The sequence below is a fragment of the Papio anubis genome, chromosome 10 (genome assembly GCF_008728515.1).
Source record: "Papio anubis isolate 15944 chromosome 10, Panubis1.0, whole genome shotgun sequence".
NCBI lineage: Eukaryota > Metazoa > Chordata > Mammalia > Primates > Cercopithecidae > Papio > Papio anubis.
Genome location: NC_044985.1, coordinates 54,500,022 through 54,519,881, shown reverse-complemented (window position 1 = coordinate 54,519,881; position 19,860 = coordinate 54,500,022). Strand labels below are relative to the sequence as shown.

Here is a 19,860-nt window from a genome sequence, read left to right as displayed (position 1 = left end):
GATTGTAACTTTAAATGAAAATAAATAAGGTCCTCTGTCACTGATTTGCTATACATTACTTTCTCTTTAATAAAAAAAAGTATTATATAATATGTAATATATATATAATTTACAACAAAAGCCAAGGTGGACATTTTTAGTTTTGACAATATGAAAATTTAAATATATGCTGCCTAAGGTAGAATTTTTCCCAGCCAATATTTAGAATAAACCAAAACAATACAAATTTGAATAGAAGAATCCCACCAGAACAGTATCTACTAATTTGTCAGTAATCCTCACAAATGTGTATATGATCAACTTTCGAGCCGTAATTTTTCATAGAATAAATAGAGATTTTTTTTTTTCAGAAAGTAAGGGATGAATACAGGAAGGGCTTTAATAGATTATCAGAATCAGAGTCTTGAACAGGGCAGATACTTAACATTTAGTTACTAAATTGATATTGTACTGTGATTTTTTTTTTTACACTTGATCTTAGCCAAAAGGCTGGAAACGATGTAATTTTTTTAACACCAGTTTCTTCAACTAGTTGAGGTGATTATTTTCTTTATTGAGTAGTAACAATTCATGTTACAGAAAATAATTGGTTTAATTTTAAAGTAAATATTCACTTGAAGAAATATTTTGAAAGAAATAAGTATCAAAGGGAAATAGGAATGAGCTATGAAAATTATGATACAAGTAAAATACAGAATCCAGGGTGTTTAAGCATTAAAAAGTAGAAGTGAATATTATCTACACTTCTACATTTTTATCAAAATTCATTTTTCATTTTAACTGTCCTTTTATCTAAGTAACAACTGCTTTGACTGAAGCAAAAGCTGAAGTGCTAATCCATGCATTTCTGGCCTTTCAAATTTAATTGGGTGACAAATGGCTGCATTATCTAGTTCTAATTGCTTAAAAGGCATGGGAGAAATCAGCTGCACAATCAAAGACATTTTCTTACTCTGACATTGCTTCATTTGATTCAATCGTCACTTTTTCTGAAAGAGAAAAAAACACCCTCAGTATTTTATTAACAGTGATGTCCCTAACATACATTTCTAAATGGCAAATAGTTAGGAATTTTAAAAGGATAGGCAAAATAGGCCGGGCGCGGTGGCTCAAGCCTGTAATCCCAGCACTTTGGGAGGCCGAGACGGGCGGATCACGAGGTCAGGAGATCGAGACCATCCTGGCGAACACGGTGAAACCCCGTCTCTACTAAAAAATACAAAAAAACTAGCCGGGCGAGGTGGCGGGCGCCTGTAGTCCCAGCTACTCCGGAGGCTGAGGCAGGAGAATGGCGGGAACCCGGGAGGCGGAGCTTGCAGTGAGCTGAGATCCGGCCACAGCACTCCAGCCTGGGTGACAAAGCAAGACTCCGTCTCAAAAAAAAAAAAAAAAAAACAAAAAAGGATAGGCAAAATAATAAAGGATTTAATTGCTAAGTCATTCAATGACACTCGCCATTCCAATATTCTTCTTAATATTTAGGACAAAATAGTGGCTAAACATATTCTTTCAAAGTAATAAATCATTTACCCTTTGGATCAGACATTAGCAATCTGCCATTCTGTCTGTTCTTTGCTGTCTAAAATAGAAGCAGAAATAAAAACTAGCATTATTATTTTAGTTTGAGATATTTGAAATAATTTACTAATAGCCTTTATGTAAACATTTCTATTATCTAGAATAAAATACAATTTTATACTAAAGCTGATTATTTAAAAACTGTACAAATTGATGGTAAAATAGACCCAAAACATCCTAAAAAAATTATATACTCTCACCTTTACAGTATCTGTCTTGTCTACAGAAGTCCTGCAAAAACCAAAATATTTACTTCATAAGCCTCTAAACACTTATATAGATTTAAAATACAAATAGAACACAGAACACAATCTGTCAGTTAGGTATTAAGTATGTATTTTGTTTTTGTATTTAGTAGCATTATTTCCATTCTAACTGTAAAATCTCATTCTTCTGGATTATGAAATTTAGTTTAAAAAATCTAGAGAAATTAAGCCTTCTGCGGGGAGGGGGCGGGGAGGGAGAGAAGCACAAAAGATAACTAACGGGTACTGAGCTTAATACCTGGGTGATGAAATAATATGTAAAACAAACCCTCATGACACGTTTGCCTTTGTAACTAACCTTCACACATAACGCCAAACCTAAAATAACAGTTAAAAAAAAAAGAAATTCTCTGTTATCTTTTTGGTTTTTTTTTTTTTTTTTTTCTGAGACGGAGTCTCGCTCTATTGCCCAGGCTGGAGTGCAGTAGCCGGATCTCAGCTCACTGCAAGCTCCGCCTCCCGGGTTTACGCCATTCTCCTGCCTCAGCCTCCCGAGTAGCTGGGACTACAGGCGCCCGCCACCTCGCCTGGCTAGTTTTTTGTATTTTTAGTAGAGACGGGGTTTCACCATGTTAGCCAGGATGGTCTCGATCTCCTGACCTTGTGATCCGCCCGTCTCGGCCTCCCAAAGTGCTGGGATTACAGGCTTGAGCCACCGCGCCCGGCATCTTTTTGGTTTTATGTAACTTATCTGCCACATTCCAGTTTATTGGTGTCACAAAACAACAACAACAACAACAACAAAAAACACCTTTTAAGACCAGGCGCGGTGGCTCACACCTGTAATCCCAGCACTTTGGGAGGCTGAGGTGGGTGGATCACCTGAGGTCAGGAGTTCAAGACCAACCTGACCAACATGGCAAAACCCCATCTGTACTAAAAATACAAAAATTAGCTGGGCACAGTGGTGCGCGCCTGTGATCACAGCTACTTGGGAGGCTGAGACATGAGAATAGCTTGAACCTGGGAGACAGAGGTTGCAGTGAGCCAAGATTGCACCACTGCACTCCAGCCTGGGCAACAGAGCGAGACTGTCTCAAACAACAACAACAACAACAACAACAATAAAACACCTTTTAGAGTACATGTGACCAGAACAAGAAGAAATTCTTCCACAGTATTTCAAAATATGGTATTTTTAATAAAGTATTATTTAAATACATATAGAAATGACTTTTGATTTTAAAATATAATCCTCACCTCATAAGTTCTCATGTGTTTATTAATATAAGGGTACAATGTTTTCTCTATGAATTTTTACCTAAGTTACCTGATCATAGGACTGATTTTCCTATAAGGTAGCCTTTTATATATCTGGATAAATTTCATTCTCATAGTTAAGAGAAAAATAAACTCAAGGTTTTTTTTTCAAGTATGGGAGTGGCCACACTTAAAATTTTCCTAAGTAACAATTTACTTGTTCACCCCTCCAACACTGTTCCCACGCCCAAACCAGACTTTAAAAATTATCATAATTATTACCTACTGAGGGATTTCTGGAATATAAAATTCAGGGCCAAGACTATGGACAATAAAAGGGAAGTGTCATTATTTCATATTAAATTTTTACTTTTTTAAAATCCAAGTCCCTTACATTGACTTATGCTCCTGAATAAAGCAGCTGTATATAAAATTTGCCTCAGGCTTTGCTTTCTGGGAAACCCTGACCTAGCCAGACATTACATATGTTAATTTGATTAGCTCTCCAAGAGGCTCACAGAGAAGTAAAGTCTATTGGAACAGCAGAGCATCTTTTGGGGAAACACAGTGGTGGAAGACCAAACTCTAGGATAAATGAAAGATTTTCCTCTGATTATCTAGGGCAGTAAAGCTCCAAAGAGGAAACAAAGCAATAATGAACTAAATAAGGCCTTAACGAAAGAAATCTAACACGATCTCCCGAGAGACACTTTCACTTCACAGAGTTCCACAATCCCGTGGGTACCTGTGTGTCCCATAGAGCATCAAATTTATATTTATTAACAATATTATTATTGAGACAGAGTCTTGCTCTGTCACCCAGGCTGGAGTGTGGTGGTATGATCATGACTCACTGCAGCCTCGATCACCTGGGCTCAAGCAATCCTCCCACCTCAGCCTCCTGAGTATCTGAGACCACAGGTGTGCACTACCACATCCAGCTATTTTTTTTATTTTTTATTTTTGAAGAGACAGGGTCTCACTTTGTTGGCCAAGCTGGTCTCGAACTCCTGGCCCTTAAGTGATCCTCCTGCCTGGGTCTCCCAAAGTGCTGGGATTGCAGGCGTGAGCCACCGTGCTGGCCCACCTTTATATTTAGAGCAGTCCTTTCCTTTCTAGCTCTAGGATCTTCAGGGATTGCAACATTCCACTCTTCACCTAGATGAAACATTCCTGCATATAATTCTCCTCCTATTTTCACCTGGTGAAAACGTAGGATGGACAGATCCCAGTCCTTGATGGAGACCCATGCTCTGCTAGGTCTGGCTTTATCATTAGTTAGGAAATGTCCATTTCATCTCCTTTCATTACATTGAATTCCTTGGGAGACAGTACAGAATAATACTCAAAAGATGGGGCTCTTGGGATGGGCACGGTGGCTCATGCCTGTAATCCCAGCACTTTGGGAGGCTGAGGCAGGCGGATCACAAGGTCAGGAGATCGAGACCATTCTGGCTAACACGATGAAGCCCCCTCTCTACTAAAAATACAAAAAAAAAAAAATTTGGTTCGGCGTGGTGGTGCGCACCTGTAGTCCCAGCTACTCGGGAGGCTGAGGCAGGAGAATTGCTTGAACCTGGGAGGTGAAGGTGAAGGTGAAGGTTGCAATTAGCGGAGATCATGCCACTGCCCTCCAGCCTGGGTGACAGAGTGAGACTTCATCTCAAAAAAATAAAAAAAAAAAAAAAAAAAAAGGGTTGGGGCTCTTGAGTGAAAGAGACTAGATTCACATCCCAGTTCCAGTCACTTCCCAGGTGAGCCTGGACAAGTCATTTAACTTCTTTAAGCTTCCATTCTTCCATCTGAAAAATGGGGATCACCATCGTGCCACCTTTGGTGGATTATTACAAGGATTAAATGGAATAATCTGGGTAAAGTGTTCAGCAGAGTCTGGCATATAGGAAGGACACTGTTGAAACAATTCAATGTTCTATTTATTTTTATTTATTTATTTTTTTTTTTGAGACGGAGTCTCGCTCTGTAGCCCAGGCTGGAGTGCAGTGGCCGGATCTCAGCTCACTACAAGCTCCGCCTCCCGGGTTCACGCCATTCTCCGGCCTCAGCCTCCCGAGTAGCTGGGACTACAGGCGCCCGCCACCTCGCCCGGCTATTTTTTGTATTTCTTAGTAGAGACGGGGTTTCACCGTGTTAGCCAGGATGGTCTCGATCTCCTGACCTCGTGATCCGCCCATCTCGGCCTCCCAAAGTGCTGGGATTACAGGCTTGAGCCACCGTGCCCGGCCTCAATGTTCTATTTAAAAGAAAAGTTTGGAAAGATGTCCTATGGGGATGATTAAAATTGCTTACGGAAGCAAAAATCGGCCTTTACTGCGATTGAGACAAGCAGATTATCTCTGAGGGCTTTTAATTAATTTCAAAAACTACCTAAACCCTATAAGTACTGACAGTTGTTTAGAAAGATCAGTAACTCCAGGGAAAAAGCAGACTAATTTAGAACACATATAAAGCTGATATCTTTTAACAGTCCTTGTGGCAATGGGAACAGCACAGTTTATGATAGTTCCAAATTTTCATGCACTATTCAATGTCTATTTAAAACAGGTATTTGGGTCAGATGTCGTGGCTCACACCTCTAATCCCAACACTTTGGGAGGTCGAGGCCGGAGGATAGCTTGAAGATAGGAGGTCGACAACAGCCTGGGCAACATAGCAAAACTATGCCTGTATAAAACATTAATTAGCCAGGCATGGTGGTGTGTGCCTGTAGTCCCAGCTACTCAAGAGGCTGAGGTCGGGGGATGGCTTGAGCCCAGGAGCTTGAGGTTACAGTGAGCTATGACTGTGCCACTGTCCTCCAGCCTGGGCAAGAGAGTGGGACTCTGTCTCTAAAAAAAAAAGACAATAAATAATACAATACTAGACATTTGATGAGCACCTACTACATGTCAGATATAACTGTGCTAAGCTCTGGGGACACAAAGATGAAGATACTCTGAGAAGTTCAGAATCTTATAGTTGAAGTGGGTACTAACTTCTTATATGTATGTGACAGAGTAAGCTTCAAAATACTGTAACAAATGCTTCCCTCTAAGGGACTACAGTGTAATTTCCCATACTATCCAAACTGAGGAATAGTGATTACCAGGATCAATCAAATTCTTTCTTTTGGGCTCATGGACTGGAGATACCTAAGGAGAGTCAGCAGGCAGTGGAGGCAGAACTGGAAGAACAGAGGTGAAATTGCCTTTGCAAAGACTGTAACAGTGATAAAATTATGACAGTGACAGAGATCTGACCTGACTCCATCTTGCTTGTAACCTCCTAGCTGCCCTTGTTCATTCCCAGGCATAGGCCAAACTAACTTTGGGAAGAAATCAGTTTATAGTTAACACTGAAACAAAGATGATAACCACTCTTTCCCAAAGCAAACCCTCTTCTTGCCTGGGGACCAGACTGCCTTTGTAGGATTAACAGATTAGCCACAAGATTTAGAAATTGTAGTTTAGGAGTCATACAACCAGAAGCCACAAGATTCTGAACCTCCCCAATTGGTATTATTTGGACTCCACACTCCACAGACTTCAGGAAAAACAAAACAAAACAAAAAACAAAAAAACAAAAACAGCTTTTATAAAATGAACTACCAACATTTAAAATTCAGATTTCAAAAAATTTTTATTTTAGATTTATCTTGTAATATTGGAAGACATTACATGTTTTTTCTTCTTCCCACTTATGCAAGTATTTTACTGTTTTGTGCTACTGGTTTTTCTAAGCTACCTTGTAGTCTAATAGGCAAAGACAGAATGAATAGCTAGCTAGCTACACACTCAGGCCCTGCAACTCTGGTAAGAAGGAGAGACAGAGCTGATTAAGCACTATCTTCTATCCTCAGGGAGCTTGGTGGGGGAACATTACATGATGCAGGAACAATATTTCATGGCATAGCTTCAAATGTGTATACCAATGGTGTCAAGGATCATCCATCACTTACATTCATTCTTTAAAGTGACTAAATATAAATTTTATATATTTCCTTTACAGTGTAATATAGTGCTAGGATTCCAGACTCTGGAGTCAGGTTGTCTATGTTTAAATCCCAGCAAATTGTGTGACCTTGAGCAAATTCCTTAACCTCTCTGTGATTCAGTTCCTCAACTATAAAGTGTGGATAAAAATACCACCTATTCATAGAGTCAAATTGCAAGGATTAAAATAATTAGCTACTAATAAATAATAATAGTAGCACTCATCTCCTGCTAGAACTACAATTACTATAACTCCTCCTATACTATTGTTAATATTTACAGCCGAGGGAGGCCAGTCCTGAAGGTGAACTGTCACAAATGAAGCCAGTTCTAAATGCTGAAACTGGATGGGGCAAAGAGGGGAGAAAACAGTGAGGATGTGGCTCAACCGGTCAGCGTAAGTGGAAAGCTCTGGAATTCTGGAGTGGGTGCAGTGAAATACCTACAGAGACGCTGGAATTCAGCTCTGGAAAACTCTTAACACTTAAAGAGAAATGCTGTTGTTATTGTTGTTTTCCAGAGATTACAAAAACCAAAACAATTTCAATTCACAAAAACAAATAAAAATTAAAAAATAACAAGTTGGATTTGGGGATCATTGCATTTGATTTTTAGAAAAATGAAACCTATTAAAAGACATTTCCAGTGTCCTTTTCAGATTTTTAAAAAGCGACTTCCTGGGGTTCTCCTGGGGCAAAAATAGATTCAGCCAAGACACCTATGCCAAACAATAAATTGATCATTATACCATGTGTTACTTTAAATACTACAAGGGCTCAGTGTAGAGTAGTTTGAGTAGTCAAAAGACAACAATATCAACACTTTGGAAGTTTCAAGTCAACTTCATCATCGCATAAGATGAGAACAAGGCCCGGGAATATAAATGATTTGTCCAAATTATATCGAAATTTGTATGGCTAGCAAGTTACATCTAGCTAGTAGTGATGTCTTCACTAATTTTCCAAAAATAAGTAAAATAATTCCCGGCAAGGGCAAGGACTGACGGAGGGGGCGGGAAGCCCTGGGATGAGCTGGGCCATCCTCGTTATTTGCCGGGAAGGAGTTGGTGCGTGTGAACCGGCAGGTCAAAGCATGGTGGTGTAGACAAGCCTGTCAGAATCGCCCAGTGATCTCCACACCCGCGTAGACCCGAACAGCTATTCCTCACCTCTTCCGACCACGGCAGGAGGAGGGTGCCGCGAGCCAGGCGCACCCCAGCCGCACGCATCCTCCCTTCCCGGCGGCGCCTGGCAGCCGCGGGGCCCAGAGCTCGAACCAGAAGCGGTAGAGCAGTCCGCAGGCTCGGGCGCCGGGTCTGGGGGTGGTCTGCTGTGGGGGCTGGGTCAGGCTGCACACGGGGCTGGGGAGAGGGAGACCGGTCTTTGCCTCGGAGTGTCTTACCAGCTGGCGGCTTTCTCCAGCCGACCATCCGAAGGGCAGACACCGAGAGCCAGCCCGGCTAGCTGCTCGCGCTGGGCTCTGGGCTCCGAGTCTGGGACGCCGCGTCGCCGTGGAGACTGCACGGCGTGTGGAGGAAGCTCGGGCAGCAGCCGAGGGTGGGGGCTGGGGGGATGGGGCGACGGCGGGGGAGGGGGCGGGGGCGGGGGCGGAGGCGGGGGCAGCCCGGGGAGCCACGGAAAGGCTGGGTGGAGGCGGGCCCAGGCCGGAGGGCGGTGGAGGGCGCGGGACGGAGCGGGCGGGGCCAGGAGGGCCCGGGGCGGGGCTGGGAGGCGGGTCCGGGGGGGCGGGGCGGGGCGGGCGGCCGGGCTGAGGGACAGCCCTGCGGTCGTGGGTGTCCCGCGGCGCCGGAAACTGGGCGCACACACCCTCGGATTGACGTGCGCACGCGCACCGGTTACCTTCAGGCGCGCCGAAGAAGGAAAGAGGGTTGGAATGTCGGTGTTCATACCTGATTCTAAGCGAGGGAGAGGGAAGGGGGCGGGGTGGCCTCAGAGTTTTAAAGTTGGGGAGTAAAAAGAAGTCTCGAGTTGGGAGAGATGGGTGTCCCTGGTTGTGGATGAACAAGTGTCCCCTGCAGGACTTAGTCCCCCAACCTGAGGTCGCCCCAGGAAGATTATGGGTCTCCGGGGGGAGTCCCTGGACGCCAGTTTTCCCAGAAGTCAGATTCAAGTGATTTGAACCAGAGACCCAGTTCTTCCCGCAACGAGAGCAGCCCAGGTTCCCCCTAGCGCCGGAGCTGCTGCTCTGCCACGCCAGCCAATGGGAGGTATTAGTGTTTAAGTAACTGCTTGGGTCACAGAAGAGGGTGGGGAGCTTTTCTGTTACAGAATTCTAAAGGTCCCTCAAGCTTGGCTTCTAGGAAGGAATTGGTTATTTTTCTCCACTTGGGATGCCGGAAGTAACTAGAATCAATTTGTTGCTAGGCAACGTGTTTTGAAGGACGCCTGTTTGTTGGACTCAAATCTGGATTCGACTTTCACATGGTAGACACATAATATCAGGTGTACTCCCTATTTAATCTCTGGAGTTGGTACCCGCTGAGGATGTGTACCTTGGTAGATGGTTGTGAAGCTAAAATGACATAAAAATATGTAAAGCTCTGATATGTAGAAGATGCCTAGTAAACGGCAAATTTTGTTATTATAATAAAAATAGAACCAGCTGGACCATTTCCGGAACCAAAAGAATACAGAGACATGGTTATTTTTTAATTATCTTAGTCATCTGTTCATTCTTTAAATCTCCTGTGAGCCCTTGATGATAGGTAGGAGGCAAAGGAAAAATGCCAGAATGGAAGTTTTTGAAAAGAACTCAGTGGAGTCATTGACAAATACATCCCTAGTTTGATAAGGACATAGCAGGCCTCTGCCTCCTCTATTACAGGAACACCCTTACTAGAAAATGTCTTGTTTGATTGAGGACTTTTCATTTAAACAAGGCAAAGGGTATGTCTTGATCAACACCTTTGAAAACATTAGTTTTGCTGAATTTGCTTAGTACTGATGAATGGGTAATGGCTGACTGGTTATTCCCATTGATCTACTACAAGGAAGTGTAAGAAAACGTCAAATTTGATTAAACTGTCTCTACCTACTCTTCTTCCCCCTAACAGAAAAGCTCAAGTTCATTTGTAGAATGCAGTGTTTTTAATGTTTACTTATTGCTCCTGAAAGGGAGCAAAAATGGATTAATGGGCCGGGCACGGTGGCTCACACTTGTAATCCCACCACTTTTGTTTTGTTTTGTTTTGAGACAGAGTCTCGCTCTGTCGCTCAGGCTGGAGTGCAGTGGTGCCATCAAGGCTCACTGCAAGCTCCGCCTCCTGGGTTTATGCCATTCTCCTGCCTCAGCCTCCCGAATAGCTGGGACAACAGGCACCCGCCACCACACCTGGCTAATTTTTTTTTATTTTTAGTGGAGACGAGGTTTCACCGTGTTAGCCAGGATGGTCTCGATCTCCTGACCTCGTGATTCGCCCAGCTTGGCCTCCCAAAGTGCTGGGATTACAGGCGTGAGCCACCGCATCTGGCAATCCCAGCATTTTGGGAGGCCAAGGTGTGCGGATCGCTTGAGCTCAGGTGTTTGAGACCAGCTTGGGCAACATGGCGAAACCCTGTCTCCACAAAAAATATAACTGGGCATGGTGGCACGGGTCGGGTGGGGTGGGGGGGTCGAAGTTGTAGTGAGCCTTGATTGCGCCACTGCATTCTAACCTGGGCAACAAAGTGAGACCCTGTGTGTATGTGTGTGTGTGTGTGTGTGTATGTATATACAAGATTTATGATCTTGGAGAATAAAAGTATTTTCTCCACATCGACGAGTGGTTAGAGCGATCTGGCTTCCACCTTGGGCCTCAAGGTCTTCAAGTGCCAAGTGGAAATACGTGCACTACCTGCCCCTGTAGCTCAGAACATGGAATGAGAGAAAATAAAGCCCCTGACACAGAGCCTGGCACATGACAATTCCTCAACAACTCAGATATTATTATTACTTCTACCATAATATTCTGTATATAAATAAAACTACTTTCAGGATAGCTGTAAGAATTAAAGATCATTAGGTAAAGTGCCTGGCCCAGTGCCTATTTGAACCCATGATGATTACTTTGCTTCTCTGATGAAAAAGCACTACATTTCATCTTTATTTGTATAACCTGAGAAATAATTCACCTAACTTTTGTGCAGAAGTTATTATTGGTGCTATACTCAAAAATAAAGCACAGTTTAGCCCTGGCCTGTATATTTACACCACTGAATAAATTACCGAAAGTGTCTGTCTAGCGAGAGTTTGTTCTAACAAAGTGGAGAGGAAGAGCCAGTCTTATATAAATATTGAATCATCCCACAACTATGTTTCATTAAACTCTCTGATTTTTTTTTTTAAACAGAGTGTTGCTCTGTAGCCCGGGCTGGAAAGCTGGAGTGCAGTGGCCTTATCTCAGCTCACTGCAACCTCTGTATCCCTCAGCCTCCTGAGTAGCTAGGACTACAGGCACAGGCCACTGCCCCCGGCTAATTTTTTCTTCTTCTTCTTCTTCTTCTTTTTTTTTTTTTTTTTTGAGACGGAGTCTCGCTCTGTCGCCCAGAATGGAGTGCAGTGGCCGGATCTCAGCTCACTGCAAGCTCCGCCTCCCGGGTTTACGCTATTCTCCTGCCTCAGCCTCCCGAGTAGCTGGGACTACAGGCGCCAGCCACCTCGCCCGGCTGGTTTTTTGTATTTTTTAGTAGAGACGGGGTTTCACCGTGTTAGCCAGGATGGTCTCGATCTCCTGACCTCGTGATCCGCCCGTCTCGGCCTCCCAAAGTGCTGGGATTACAGGCTTGAGCCACCGCGCCCGGCCTTCTTCTTTTTTTATAGAGACAAGGTCTCACTGTGTTGTGTAGTCTGGTCTCAAACTCCTGGGTGCAAGCAGTTCACCCACTTTGGCCTCCCAAGGTGCTGGGATTACCTGGCGTGAGCTACCATGCCTGGCTAAATCCCTGATTTTTAATGGACTCATTTTTATTACAAATCTGAATGTTAGCAGTGCCTTATGTTAAAAATGTTTAAATCAGTTTTAGTGTTTTTCTGATTATAAAACGAATATAGAGAAACACAAAAGAAAAAATTAAAACCATCCAGAATTTTACCACTGAGTAATAACCTCAATCAATAATTGTATTTTTCCTTCTATCCTCTTTGTGCGTATATATGTGTGTGTGTGTATATATATATATATATACTTTATAAAATTTGCATTAGATGTGTACACAGTGCTAGCATCCTTTTTTGCTTAACTTTCCCTCTTAAACATTTCCCAAATGTATTTAAGTCTCAAAACATTTTTAATGGCTGTATAATATTTATCCATAATTTATTCAAACAGTCCCCAATTTGAAAATTTTCAACTTTTCTTATGTAACTCATTGTTTCAAAAATATTTGTTGAGTACTTAGTATATACCAGGCACTATGCCAGACATAAGATTTAATTGGTGAACAGTAACTGTAAAAATACGGTTTTGATGAACAAGTTTGCAAACAAATCTTTGGTGGCATCTTTCATTTTTAGACTCAATTCCTAGGACTATGAAAACACAACTTCAAAAGGCATTCTTTGAGCTTCAAAGGCAAATTTAAGAAACCAAATTTCTGAACTGTAAAATATTAACTTTCTGGAAAACTACCAACAACGGAATTAATATTTATTTCGTGCAAAGTGTGAATTTACCCAGAAGATGCTTTCTTGTTAGTTACTGTGAAATACCCAGGGTATTTGAAGTGTATTGACTTTGGCTTTTACCTCTAATTCTTTCCAGGATTTGCTGGTTTTCTCAACAGTGTGAGATTGTTTGAAGTCTATGCAAATTGCCCTACTTCCTTCTCTCACAGTTAAAATGTTAACTATTTTATTTCCAGCTTTCCTCTTGTAAGCATATGGCTTTGCTGCATTTCTTTCATTTACCTTTTCATGTGAAACATTTTGTATTTTCACATTTATTAATCTGAAGGCAGATTTTTTCTTCTAAACACAAATTATAATACATATATTCCTATGACACATGGACTTAACATATCCTGTAGTTAATATTTGTCAAGAAACATCATGTAAATTAACCAATGCATTTAGGGAATTTAATAATAGATATTTATTTATTAAAAGCAACAATCTTTCCTGCAACACACCCCCCCCACACACACACAAAACACACACATACCCTACTATTCTTTGACAATTAAACGTTCATATATTAGGTCAAACCATATGAAATTACCATTTGTGAATAAAAAATGGTCAAATAATGGCAACTTCATATGGCTTTATTTATATTAATATTTTATTAAGAAGTTCATATTTTTTCAACTTTCTTCAAGTATTGAACTTCCTGATTATCATACTAAGGATATCCTTTATTATTGCATGAGATTGTGTTTGTTTTGACTTTCATAAATATTGGAATCTAGTCAGGAGGGTGCCATAAAATGTTTGTTTATTATTTCAAAGACAGTAGAGGGAGCCTGGAGCCAAAATATTGTTATTGTAGGCTTCGTGGAAATGATTATTATCTTCCAATTCTTGATGTGTGGATAAATGTAAATACTAGCATGTATGTGAAATAGCAATTTTTAAATATTTATTTTTAAAAAGGTTGATTGGGTTGGGCACTGTGGCTGACGCCTGTAATCCCAGCACTTTGGGAGGCCAAGGCAGGTGGATCACTTGAGGCCAGGAGTTCAAGACCAGCCTGGGCAATATGGTGAAACCCCATCTCTATTAAAAATACAAAAATTAGCTGGGCATGGTGGGCCACTCCTGTAATTCCAGCTACTCAGAAAGCTGAGGCAGGATAACCGTTTGAGCCTGGAGGTGGAGGCTCCAGTGAGCTGAGATTATGTCACTACTGTACTCTGTCCTAGGCGACAGAGCGAGACTGTGTCTCAAAAAAAAAAAAAAAAAAAGTTGGCTGTGCTTAAAGCTTAAATAATGACTTTCATAAGATGTGAAAGAGAAGGTTGGCAGCTGAACCTCAACTGGGCTCACACTGGGGTCAATCAGAATTTCATTGTTCTCTCTCTTCTCTGAGTATTGCTAGAGACAGCACACTGCCACACGAACACATCTGTGCTCTACAATTTCCCCCTTTTCAACCCGTAGTGTTGATCGTCCTTTCATTTCCATGGGCATTAATATCATGATTTTTTATTTCAACAGAACTTCAAAATATGTTACCATTCCCAATTTTGTATCTTAAAGAGTCATTGTAGTTTAGTTGATGGCTTCCTGCAGACATGTAGGGAGGCACTTGAATCCTGCCACCAACTCATATCCTTCTAGGAAAGTGTTTAATAACTTTCCAATCCTTTCACGGACTGGGAATTGTTACCCTTAGTTAAAGATGTCTCTTGCTGAACTCTCCTCAATCATCCTTGCCCTCAGCCTAATATTTTGTTGAGTACCCGCTGACCCTGGTGTTACAAAGGGGATCTTAAGGTAATAACTGGTGATGTTATCACCATTCTTTACTGTAAATAGTCTAGGGAGGGTTCCAAGTCCCTGAGGTAACAGGAATCCCTAAATCTAGAGATAAGATGGAGAAGAATCTCTCTATTGTAAAACCCAAAAGGAATCCGTAGGTAGAATCAATCAGCTACAGCAGGGTTTCCTAAACTGGTGATAAGTGAAAATTCTGGTATGTTATTAACATGCAGAGAAAAAAGCATGCCCCCTGGGGGAACTTAGTTTGTTTGTTAAACTGTTAAACAGAGTTTTTTGTTTAATGTAGAATGTCTCAGAGGCTTTAATATGCTAATATACTTTGTCAGTTTCTCAGAGGGAGATTTTTTTTTTTTTTAATGTAGCCTTTCTCAAATTTATTTGACCAGGGAATTTGGCTTTTTTTCTTAGTGCTGTTTGGGAACTCTTGAAGTACTAGATACTTCCTCTGACTGTGACTTGAAGATAGCTGTGAGAAAAAGGCCCTGCCCCACCCCCACTCAATTGAGAATCAACTAACCTAAAAGCAAATAAACCTGGGGATTGTACCCAGTTATATAGTGACATGAAAGGTGAAATAGTTAAAACTAAACACAAGTTGAAGGACTTTTCATAAAAGCTGGGGAAAGCAAATGTTGGAAAAACATTCCACTGGGGTGTTTCCCCTCAATTAATAAACTTAAGTCAGTCTCAAAACAAAATGAAACAGAAAACAAAGCACATGGTCCTCAAAAGTGCCCTTTTTTGCCCTGTCCTCAGCACCAAGAGTCTCTACATGTGGGCATCCATATTCTAATTTTCATCATTGCTCAGCATGCCCTTGCTGGCTTCGCACCGCACTGCTGAAACTGCTCTGGCAAATAGTGTCAGATTCAGAGCGGTATGTGAGAGGGGACCTTCTGCTTCTTGCCTTAGGAGATGTTTCTACTGCATTTGACATAATTACTTCTCATTCCCCCCCCCCCTTTTTTTTGAGACGGAGTCTTGCTCGGTCGCCCAGTCTGGAGTGCAGTGACGCGATGTCAGTTTACTGCAAGCTCCGCCTCCCGGGTTTACACCATTGTCCTGCCTCAGCCTGCCGAGTAGCTGGGACTACAGGCGCCCACCACCACGTCAGGCTAATTTTTTGTATTTTTAGTAGAGACAGGGTTTCACCGTGTTAGGCAGGACGGTCTCGATCTCCTGACCTCGTGATCCGCCAGCCTCCGCCTCCCAAAGTGCTGGGATTGATTACAGGCGTGAGCCACTGCACCCCGCCTTTTCTTGTTTTGAGATGGTGAGGTAGGAGGCAGGACTAGACACGAGACACGGGGTTTGGACACTGGACCAGATTGAGAACTAGCTAAAACAGGGCCAGGACAAAAGCAGCTTTCAATCAGATATGCCCACTGTGTGCCATGTCAATTTACTATTGCCATGGCAACACTTGGTAGTTACCACTCCTTTCCATGGAAATGACCCAATGGTTACTACCCCTTCCCTAGAAATTTCTGCATAAACCATCCCTTAATCTGCATGCAAGTAAAAATGAGTATAACTATGACTGCAAAATGCCCTGAGTTGCTACCCTCTGCCTAATGGGTAGCCCTGCTTTGCAGGAGCAGTCACAGAGCTGTAACACTGCCTCTTCAACAAAGCTGTTTTCTTCTACCCTTGGCTTGCCCTTAAATTCTTTCCTGGGCAAAACCAAGAACCCAGTGAGCTAAGGTCCACTTTAGGACTCACTTAGGCTGCATCAGCAGGGTCTTGCTGTGTGGCCCAGGCTGGAGTGCAGTGGCACCATCACAGCTCACTGCAGTTTCGACCTCCCAGGCTTAAGCTATCCTCCCGCCTCAGCTACCGGAATAGCTGGGACTACAGTGTTTGCCACCATGCCTGGATAATTTTTTTATTTGTATTTTTGCAAAGATGAGGCCTTCCTGTGTTGCCCCAGCTAGTCTTGAACTCCTAGGCTCAAATGATCCTCCTACCTTGGCCTCCCAAAGTGTTGGGATTACAGGCACGAGCCACCATGCCTGGCCTTTCTTGTTTCTTTTTGAAACACTTTTGTCTTTCATGAACCTCATTCTCCCAGTTCTCCTCTTCATGAGCTTCTTTGTGTGTTTTCTGCCTGTGCTCACACTGTAAAACCTTGCTGTGCACTAAGATCCCTTCCCACCCGTCGACATGGTCTCCCTGATGATCTCATTTACACTAACAGTTTTATCGACCACCTTTATGCTTACTGGCCCTAAACTGAGCTTCAGGTCATATATTATCTAACTACATGCTGGACAAATATACTTAAATATCCCATAGACATCTCAAACTCTATTTATCCAGAGCTGAGCTTGTAAGTTTTCCCTCTGCCCCAGTTGTCACTGTGTGACCACAACCTTCATGTCATTAAATCCAAAAGTACCTTTTTATCTCATCTTATTTGACCTTTCAGCTATATTTGACACATTGCATTCCTTTATTCTGTGAACACTTTGCTTTGTTTCTGTGGGTCTATATCTTGCTTCTGTGACATTATACCTTTCTGATTTTCTTCCTGGTTCTGACTACCTTTTTGTGTGTGTGTATGTCAATTTACATTTCTCTACTGAATATTTAAATATTGGAGTTTCTCAAGACTCCTCAGCTACTGCATCAGTGGTCTATCACTACATAACAAACAACTTTGAAACTTAGTGGCTAAATGTAATCCCAGCACTTTGGGAGGCCAAGGCAGGCAAATCACATGAGGTCAGGAGTTCGAGAACAGCCTGGCCAACATGGTGAAATGCTGTCTCTACTAAAAAATACAAAAATTAGCCGGGTGTGGTGGTATGCACCTGTAATCCCAGCTACTCGGGAGGCTGAGACAGAATTGTTTAGAACCCAGGAGGTGGAGATTGCAGTGAGCCAAGATCGTGCCACTGCACTCCAGCCTGGGTGACAGAGCAAGACTCTGTCTAAAAACAAAAAAGAAAACAAATAAACTTAGAGTCTATAAAGTGGCAAATATTTTATTTGATCATGATTCTATGGGGTAGCAAATTGAGGTTGGCTTGGCTGAGGGCTTCTGCTGCCCCTATCTGTGGTCACTCATGACCTTGTCTGGTGGCTCACTGGGGCCTCATAATCTACGACTTTAGTCTCATGTATGGGTGTTGGTGGTGGCTGTTGGCCGAGCCTTTGTCTCATTGTCGTTTACCTTCTCACAGGGTTAATCTAGGTTTCTTAACATGGTGGTCTCAAGGGCAAGAGCAGAAGCTGCCAGTTCTCTTGACTTCTAGGCTCAGATTCCCACTCATCACTTTCACCATATTCTATTGGTCAGAATAAGACACAAGGCCAGTTCAGACTCCAAGGGTGGAGAAATAAACTCCACCTTTTAGTGGGAGACAAAATCACATTGCAGAGTCATGCAAATTTGGCAAGAGGCATATGTGGCTTTTTTTTTTTTTTAACAGTATACTACAACCCATTCCTCTTCTTATTCATAATCATTTTCTAAGAGATTTCATCCATTCAGCTTGTCTCATTGTCCATCAATAACTCCCTAATACATGTCTTCTTCTTAGACCTCACCCCTGAATTCATACAGCATGAGCCTTCTTGACTTCTTCATTTGGATGTATCAATGATACAAGCTCAGTAGCTCTAAAACTATATTAATGATTTTCTCCCAGAAATCTTGTCCTCTTTCAGTCCCTATCTTAGTGACTATAACCACTGGCGAGTAAGGAGGCTGGGCAAACATCTTTTTTTTTTTTTTTTTTTCTTTCCCCATGTCCAATTCATAACCCAGTCATGTCAATTTTATATTTTGAATAACTCTCCACACCACACACTTTTCTCCATTTCCACTTCTACCACTTTAGGCCAAGCGACCAGTACCCTCTACTTGGATTACTGCAACTGTCTCCTAATATCACTTCATTCATTCTTATCCCCACTATCAAATCCATTCTCCATTCAAGAGCCAGAGTAGTCATTTAAAATGCAATTTGAAAACTTTTTGTTCAAAGTGACAAACTAAGCAGCTACGTGTATCATCTCTTCCTCCCAATACATTTATTAAAATAATATAAAATTTTGAAAAGCCTACATCCATAACAAAGAGAATTGAGGCAGGGCTGACTGTCGTTAAGTTCAACGTTTTTGGAGGGAAGAAAGCAATGGAGAAATAGTGACTGATGAATCAAGATAGAGGCAGTCTAAGCCTCTATGTTGCATGGAAAATAGATCCAAAAAGAGATTCTTCTGGAAAAGGCTAGAGATTTTGGACTAGACGGCTGCAGGTATGAAAGGCGGACATGTGACATGGAACAGAAAAAAGAGAGGGTTAAGTGATGGCCTACAATGAACACCATCCTCCTCATTCATTCTAGGACAGAACAGTTGGTAGTCAAGTATTCCCTAACTTACCTTAGGCCAAAAAAGGAGGAGGAGGAGAAGGTGTACCTCCAAAAATATTAAATGAACCCTCTTCTTTTTTAAAAGATCTTCTGTCCCTCCTGTCATTCCCGAGCCATTACTGATCTGCTTTCTACCACTATAGATCTCTGTATTTTTCTACCATTTTATGTCAATGGAATTATACAGTATATACTTTTTTGTCTAGCTTCTTTAACTCAGCATCATAATTTTAGATTTAATCATGTTGTAAAATCAGTAGTTCATTCCTTTTTATTGCCAAGTAGTATTCCATTGCATGGGTATGCCACTATTTGTTCACTTGTCGATGGACATTTGCGTTGTTTTCAGTTTCTGGCTGTTACAAATTGAGCTGTTATGAACATTCACGTATAAGACTTTAGGCTGGGTTCAGTGGCTCATGCCTGTAATCCCAATGCTTTGGGAGGCTAAAGCAGGAGGATCACTTGAGGTCAGGTGTTTGAGATCAGCCTCGGTAACATAGTGAGACTCTGTCTCTACAAAAAATACAAAAATAAAAAAAAATTAACTGGTTGTGGTGGCATGTACCTGTAGTCCTAGTTACTCAAGAGGCTGAGGTGGGAGGATCACTTGAGCCCAGGAGTTTGAGACCAGCCTGGGCAACATAGTGAGACCCTGTCTAAAATAAAATAAAATAAATAAAATAAAATAAAATAGATAAAATAAAAGTCTTTCTGTGGACATATACTTTCATTTTCTTGGGTAAACACACAGGAGTGAAATGGCTGGGTAATTTGGTATATGTATGTTTCACTTTTTAAGACACTGGCAATGTGATTGTATGTTTTATGTTCTTAACAGCAGCATATGAAAGTTTCAGTTCCGGCCGGGCGCGGTGGCTCAAGCCTGTAATCCCAGCACTTTGGGAGGCCGAGACAGGCGGATCACGAGGTCAGGAGATCGAGACCATCCTGGCTGACACGGTGAAACCCCGTCTCTACTAAAAAATACAAAAACTTAGCCGGGCG

The 19,860-nt window shown here is 42.0% G+C and overlaps 1 protein-coding gene across 1 annotated transcript in view; it reads right to left on the bottom strand.

Annotated features, from left to right (window-relative positions):
- Positions 1-9,198, bottom strand: part of ERICH2 (glutamate rich 2) — a 28,684-nt gene extending 19,486 nt beyond the window's left edge. The window contains exons 1-4 of the mRNA XM_009182423.4: positions 8,435-9,198; positions 1,779-1,809; positions 1,531-1,579; positions 953-989 (exon numbers count right to left, since the gene is read on the bottom strand). Coding sequence (XP_009180687.2) covers positions 953-989; positions 1,531-1,579; positions 1,779-1,809; positions 8,435-8,940 — 623 coding nt within the window. The 5' untranslated portion in view covers positions 8,941-9,198. The remainder of the gene's footprint in view (positions 1-952; positions 990-1,530; positions 1,580-1,778; positions 1,810-8,434) is intronic.
- Positions 9,199-19,860: the final 10,662 nt, after the last annotated feature.